The 7,298-nt window shown below is 45.7% G+C and overlaps 1 protein-coding gene across 6 annotated transcripts; it reads right to left on the bottom strand.

Annotated features, from left to right (window-relative positions):
* Positions 1–369: 369 nt before the first annotated feature.
* LOC123367136 (protein CLN8-like) lies at positions 370–5,733 on the bottom strand. 6 transcript variants are annotated; one of them, XM_045011201.1, is made up of 4 exons: positions 5,704–5,733; positions 5,453–5,608; positions 2,650–3,302; positions 370–978 (listed from the first exon to the last, which is right to left on the bottom strand). In XM_045011201.1, the coding sequence occupies exons 3-4, from the start codon at positions 3,190–3,192 to the stop codon at positions 655–657; spliced, it is 867 nt and encodes a 288-aa protein (XP_044867136.1). In that variant the 5' UTR covers positions 3,193–3,302; positions 5,453–5,608; positions 5,704–5,733; the 3' UTR covers positions 370–654. The 6 variants fall into 6 exon arrangements, with proteins under 6 accessions (XP_044867136.1, XP_044867139.1, XP_044867141.1 ...); XM_045011204.1 differs by lacking the exon at positions 5,704–5,733 and having other exon boundaries at positions 2,650–2,783; positions 3,247–3,302; positions 5,453–5,680; XM_045011206.1 differs by lacking the exons at positions 5,453–5,608; positions 5,704–5,733 and adding an exon at positions 5,352–5,412 and having other exon boundaries at positions 2,650–2,783; positions 3,247–3,302.
* Positions 5,734–7,298: the final 1,565 nt, after the last annotated feature.

The raw sequence follows: 7,298 nt of genomic DNA, 5'->3' as shown, positions 1-7,298 counted from the left end.
ATTTCACTAGCCTCAGAGATCTTCCTGTGTTGGATCAGGAGCTACACGACAGCTACAACTCCCTGGGCTACTTCCCCATGGCCTCCTCCCAACACCTTCTTTGTCCTCACCACTGGACCTTCCTCCTGATGTCTGATAACGCTTGTACTTCTCAGTCCTCCAGCAGTATGCCTACTCACTCTCAGCTTCTTGCACACCTCTTGCTCCCAGCTGATCACATGCACTTCCTCCCCTTTGGCCTGACTGTAGTGAGCCCTTTTATAGCATCAGAGGGGCCTCAGTTAAAGTCAGGTGCTTAACAGCCTCACCTGAGTTTTAGCAGGTTAATTGGAGTCAGGTGTTCTCATTAGCCTGGAGCAGCCCCTGCTCTGGTCACTAAAAGAACAGAAAACTGCTTATCCAGTGGCCAGTATATCTGCCTTCTGCTACTCTGCTCTTCCCAACTGGCCTGGGTCTATCACAATATATATAGATATATATAGGAAGCAACAATTTTAAACACTTTTGATAAATGAGTATAGAATACTGATAGCCATCTACCAACTGATCAATATGTTTATAAATGTCTTGTAAGTAACTCTATTTTCATGCACTCAGCAGTAAACCTGCCCCATGTTCTTCTGGCTATAGTTCACCATAATATCTGTTGCAGCACTATAGCCTCTTCTTTTGGCCTGTTTCACCGTTTAAGTTTCCAAAAGATCCATTTTTCATTGGTGTATTTGAAAAGTTCCAGTCAACTGGAGTGAGGAGCTGCTGAGTCTTCTTGTATGTCCAGTATGGGTTAAGTATTATTGTAAGTGCACATAAACCCATGAAAAAGACAGTAAAATATGGAAGTCCCATATTTTCCACCACATCATTCCAATTGGAAATGCACACCCACCACATGTGATAAGTAATGATCATGCGACAGTGAAACAGGTGGATCATTACCCACTGGTTTGCCTTCCAAAAAAGGGTATTAGACCAGCCAATCTGGAAAAGACAACAAGAGAAATCAGATTGTTGCTTCAAGATAAAGCAGTCAGTATTTTCTATAAATAAGAGACATATTTAGCTTTCCTGTTGTGTTAGATGTAAACAGCCATACACACACACATACTCTCAATCATTTTCCTCTGGAGTGCTAAGAGGTGCTATATAAATGTGCAATCATTTGTCTACAAGAATTATAAAACATTTCATAAACTATGGCCATCTAAGTTCCCCCCTATGCTGTGTGGCAGGCTATAAAGGGTCACCCAGGCGCACAGCCACGGGGGCCTGAAGAGGAGAGAGGTAGGGGATGGGCAGGGAGTGGAGCAAGTTGGGACATACAGGGCTGCTGCAGGCAGGGAGAGGGACCTCAGCCCCTGAGCTGTTGCTGGCAGGGAGGGGGTTTGGGGGAGTCCTCTAGCCCCAGTCCCGGGGCTGCAGCAGGTGGGGAGAGGGCTGGAGGGAGTCCTCTGGCCCCAGCCCCGGGGCAGCCTGCACCCCAAACTCCTCATCCCCAGTCCCACCCCAGAGCCCGCACCCCCAGCTGGAGCCCTCACCCCCTGCACCCCAATGCTCTGCCCCAGCCTCGAGCCCCCTCCTGCAGCCCCCTCCTGCACCCCAAACCCCTCATCCTGGCTCACTCAAGAGCCTGCAACACCCGCACCACACTCCAAACCCCTCGGTCTCACCCCCACCACACATCACCTCCATACTGGTGCACATAACAAAATTCATTCCTTACATGGATATAAAAAAATTAGAGGGAACATTGATGGGCGTACAGTATCACATGCACATTGTCTTCATCCATAAACCATTTCATAAACTATCCAAACAAAGCACATGTCACAATAGTGCAGTGGGGGTTAGTAGGGTCTGGGAATTTTGGCTAAGACCACTGAGACAAACCATGACTCTCTGCCTGCTCTAGCATCTATATGCATAAAAAGTACCTCTCCTTTTAAGTTCTTATCAAAAGCGCCTCAGAAGGGCTGAGGTGAGCTGTAGTTTTACAGAATCCAGATATTTTAGAACTGAAGTTTAAACCACTAAGACATACTCTTTGGAACTGATTAAGGCTTGGAAGCAGGGCTGTTTTCTTCTCTCCCTACATGGCAGATCCCTTCAAGTCTGTTCTCCCTTCCCCACATCCACAGAGGATATATAACATACATAAACACTCATATGTGTGAGCACACATCTTTATTCTCCAGCAATAATGTTATGGCCTATATTACAGTTGTTGGACCTAATGAGCCATTCTCACGTTACTATTTAGACTTAATAAAAAATCTTCTAAAATTAGAATGTAATCATCTAATCTTTGGTCCTATGCACTGGATTCCAACAAGTGAGTCAGAAAACTATTTTTTAAAAATCTCATTCATTTTGTTTCTTTATTATGAAATCGGTAAAATAAATACATTTTTTTTTGTTTTACACTAGTTGACTATTTTAGGGTGTTATAATTAAGGATTCCCTTGGTCAATTCATTTCCAGTTAGGATGAAAACAAATCTACCTTGATCCCAGAACTTATCTCCAAATTTGGAGGCCATTATTTATTTGTTTTCAGATATATATATTTGTGGTGAGGGGAGTGAAGGAGCAACATTTTTAAAGGAAACTTCTATCACCAGTAATTAAAACAAGATCATTAACAAGTTCTCACCTTTAAAAGTACCCAGGAGCAGCAGGTTGAAGGAGTGCTCATCTCAAGTAGCAGTCCAGTCAGGGGTAGATAGTGTCCAGATTTTATGTTTGTTATCAGCCCAAGAAAGCCACCAAGGGCAAGTAAATGATGAACTACCAAGAATACATCAAACGTTTTGAAAATAATATTAGACAGATGAACACCTACATTTTCAAGCAAAAAGAAGCCAGCGGCTATTAAGCAATTAAACCAGCTCCACTTTTGCTGTGAATACACTCTGTCAGCTTGAAAAACTGGATCTACGAGCATGGCCCACAACCCAGCTATGCAACTCTGAACTCCAAACACGCCACGTGTGATAGTCATATTCCAGAAAACCTTCTCCTTTGCTGACAAAGCACGATAAGTGGCACTGATCCATGAGGACAGCCAGTGAGCTAGAAGAAATACTCCCAGGTAGATGAAAAAACCAGCTGCTAGTAATGTCAAACGAACTTCCCATAGAACATAGTCCCAGTCAAATATGGCTCTGGACATTGCACCATCATTGGCAAGATTCATTTCTTCCTTCTATACTTCAAAATATCGGGAGGGAGTCTGAAGCTTCTTACTCACACGTTAGTCTCCTTAAGGCTGCTGAGCCCATGCCATTACATACAGCAGGTACCCATCTGAAATTAAAAAAAGAAAGGAGACTTGTAAAGAACGGCTCTGTGTGTGTGTGTATGCGCGCGCATGTGTATATAATATAAATAAATAAAACACGGGCACAGCCATTTTTGAAGAAGTCATTTACGAAAGCTCACTAATTTCACTACAGTAAAAAGTATGTCCTTATTCGTCTTTCTCCCTTTCCTGTTACTTCTACATACATAGAATACACACTTTTTTTTTTTTTTATCTTCAGGTCTTCCATTGCCTTTTTAAATCATTCCTCAGGAAGACTTGTTTGAGATGTTTTGCTAACACTCCTGTCAATATTGTCAGCACACTTAAAATAATTCGACAGTTTATCTGCCAATTCCTTACAGAATACTTGGCAATTGTTTATTACTTCTAACAAGGTTCACATTTCAAGTGTGAAAAGCAACAAGTACCATGGACATAAGAAGGGGGCCAGGGCAAAAGGAAAAAAACAGAACAAAAAGCCCCTCAAAACTACAGACTTACAATTCTTTAGCAGCATGTTTAAGCATCACTGAACCTTCATGTTTCACCTGTGGAGCCCTAGGGATCTGATTCTCATATACACTAAGGGCACTTTACAATGCCTGTAAGTATAAAGAAGCCTTGAATTCTCAGTGCAGAATAACATGGCCTCAGTGAACAGATAGTAGATATAGATATTATAGTGTATACACACACTATTATTTTGTCTACAAAAAAGAAAATAAGGAAGAGGAATAATTCTTTATTATATGTTCTGTATTAACAGACCTTTAATACACACAAGAATGTACTTTTTGTCTGTCATAATGAGAACTTTTTAAAATCTTTTTTCTGTATTAAGTCCTATGTTGTGAAAAATGAATACAGCTTTTCAAAGTTTAAAAATTTAAAAAAAAGAGGCCTGCTTCATAGTTCTTTCTTCTGTGAGTTGTTTTAATTATATATGTAGGATCAGAGATGTGCATGTTGTTTTGTTTGCAATTTGGAATATCAGACACAAAAAACAAGGCATAATTCGACAACACTTTATACTAGTAAATGAGACTTGCAGGATCATCTCATGAACAGAACTGCACAGTCAACTTCTGAACAGAATTAGACCACTTTCCAAAAGGTCATTTATTCCTGAAGCTAACTAAGAGGGTAGAACATCGAGAAACAATCCCTCTATTGTCTCCCCTGGCATCACAGTAATATCATTAACTATATAATCCAGAATTTTCAAAGTTGGGGGTATAAAGTTTAATTAAACTTCCTCCACATGATGTGGTTTAAAGATGCTGAACTTTTTTGTTGTTTGTTTAAAAATATCCATAATCACCAGTTCATTTTGCTGATGCATCAGAGTGGAGTCAGCACCACCGCTGGACACAGCCCATCCTGTCAAATATGGCCATGGGAAGAACTGCCAAAAAAATATCTAATTTAACACAGTTTGGGGGAGGCAAAAGAGGAAGCCATATGGATCGTTAGTAACATAAATACAAAGATTCTGCAAAAATGCTTTCCCTCCCTGCTCCTCAATATAATAAATCACAGAAAAGGGGGGGGGACAATATCCTCATAGCTACAGAGCAAAGGAATGCTGCTTATTTATATTATCATTTACACCAGAGCAAATCCACAGCCTTGCCTCTTGGAGGAGTGAGAGTTAAGGATCCCGATTTGATACAATATTACACTCTCTCTGCACAGATGTATACAACTACGCAACAGGCAAGAAAGGGGAGAATCAGGGCCATTAACATAAGCATAGTTACACTGGTGTGAAGAGAAAGCCCCAGAAACATTTCCTGTATAAACTCCCCACAAAAAAGGACAAAACAGAACACCCGCACCCCACCCCAGCACAGCTACATTCAGAACTCCCCTAACTTCATGCAATGACATCATACTTTCCCAAGACCGAGGCTTTCTGAGCATTCACCAAAACCAGCAGTTACTAACGCTGTCTAACCCCCATTTCCTCCTCGAAGGAGGAAACAGTGCAACACACAGCAAATATTTGCAAAAGAATCAGCTCAGGAGGGGGGGAAACAACAACAACGAACCAAGCACACGCGGGATCTCCTAGGCCGCCCTTTACACGCCGAATGCCAGGGCTGTAGTTACTAAAGCCCTTCTCCACCCGGCACCATTGCTGGCTACTTACCGGCTGCTCCGCTTCAGTGGCACGCAGGCCGCAGGGCTGGCTGCCAGTTTTCTCTCCGCGGCCCCCGTGCTTTCCTGTCATGCGCTCAGCAAACAGCGATCAGCCGACTGCAAACCAGCGAACTCAGGGCTTCTTCTCCCACCTTTGCGCAGGCAGCTGCAATGGAAGCGAAACAGCCTTGAGCCCAGCTCCTCACCGCAGCACAGGGAGACACCCGCATGCGGGATAATGTGCTGCTGCCCGAGTCCCACCCTTTGTTCCCGGCTGACGTAAACCATCGCTCGCTCCCTCCCTGGCCGGGGGTGGGGGTGGAGCGCATCATATCACCGGCTTTGGCACCCGCCTCTCCCTGGAGCGTAATTGTGCAGGGCAGGAGCGGGGTCGGGCCACACTCCGCCCTGGGGCTGCAGCCAAGTTCTGCGTTACACTGAGCAAAAGAGCGATCGCCCCCCCCCCCTCCCGTGCAGAGTCCTGACAAAACATTGCACGGGGAGTGTGTTGTCATTGGCAGCCGCAGCTAGAACCACTGAGCTGTGTAAACCTGGGAGCTGGAAGCGAGGGACAGACCCCTCCAGTACCCCGCTGTGGGGCAGGACGTGTGTGTCCTGCACAGAAATAGTGTGTCACACGTGTGTTGGCTGTAACGTACATGTGTGCCGCACTGTGGCATATTATTATACCAGGTCATGTTATTTTTTAGGGCTGCCACGTTTTGTGCAACTTCGTGTGGAGCATTTCTCAGGGGAAATAGTCAGTGATTTCCCTCTCCGGGTGCTCCCACGCTGGGGCAGGGGTGGGGGTGTGGAGGAGCCTCTATCCCATGTGCCCTGCTGAAGCAAGAATGGGGTGGGGAGCTAGGGGTGCCTGGGGAAAGCCATGGGGAGTAGCCAGTGGAGGGACTTGGGGAAGGACATGAAATAAGATGCTTGGGTCTTGTTGGGAGGGGAAGGGAGGAAGAGAATAAATTAACCGGGGGGTGGGGGAGGGCTGGGCAGGTAAAAGAGCCTGGACCAGCTGGTGTCCAGAGGCAGGTGGTTGGAAAGCATTGGGATCCTCACATCTGCCTAATGTGAGGGATGTACCAGCTGTGATTGGGAGCCCCAGGGCCTTTAAATCAACCCGGGGCTCCCAGCTGCAGAGAGGCAATCAACCCGGGGCTCAGGGGCAAATTAAAGAGCCCAGGGCTGCTGCCACCACAGAGCCCTGGACCCTTTCAATCCCCACTGCAGCTCCGGCCACCAGAGCCACGGGGCGGGATTCAAAGGGCTCTGGGCTGCCTGCAGCCGGGGGAGCTCTGAGCCCTTTAAATCCGGCCCCAGCCCGGCCGCCGGAGCCACAGACGGGATTTAAAGGGCTCTGGGCTGACTGCAGCCGCGGCAGCCCAGAGCCCTTTAAATCCGTCCCCAGCGCAGCCACCAGAGCCGCGGGTGGGGGGTTTAAAGGGCTCTGGGCTGCCTGCAGCCGCGGCAGCCCAGAGCCCTTTAAATCCCCGCCGCGGAAGCCGGTGCGGTCTGGCATGGCATACTGCCTCTTGTCGGTACGCCGGACCGGACCGGCTTACTTTCACCTCTGTTTACCCCTGCCTATGCTTCTTCCTTTCTTGTACTTTCTTGCTCTTTGCAAAATTCCTCTCCTAATTCAGAAACACATTAGAGTGACTGGATTTCAGTAGCTTTCATTAATATCTGTGCACATCATACACCTTATTACTATAATAGATAAAAGCAAAATAGCATGGATTTATTATGGCACACCTGTAATTTTTAGTGCACCTTTCAGTTTAAAACAATGCAGAAGGTAGACTTGTTCATAATGTATTTACCCTATAATTTGCAAGGTGTGTTTT

The sequence above is a fragment of the Mauremys mutica genome, chromosome 3 (assembly GCF_020497125.1).
Source record: "Mauremys mutica isolate MM-2020 ecotype Southern chromosome 3, ASM2049712v1, whole genome shotgun sequence".
NCBI classification, from domain to species: Eukaryota; Metazoa; Chordata; order Testudines; family Geoemydidae; genus Mauremys; species Mauremys mutica.
Note: the sequence above shows the minus strand (reverse complement) of the source record. Positions and strands in the feature narration are given on the sequence as shown.

Coding starts and splice junctions, on each gene's coding strand:
- LOC123367136 (XM_045011201.1), bottom strand. CDS start 3,192: ATGAATCTTGCCAATGATGGTGCAATGTCCAGAGCCATATTTGACTGG. Junction 979..2,649: donor GCTCCTGGGTACTTTTAAAG/GTGAGAACTTGT, acceptor TGTCTTTTCCAG/ATTGGCTGGTCTAATACCCT.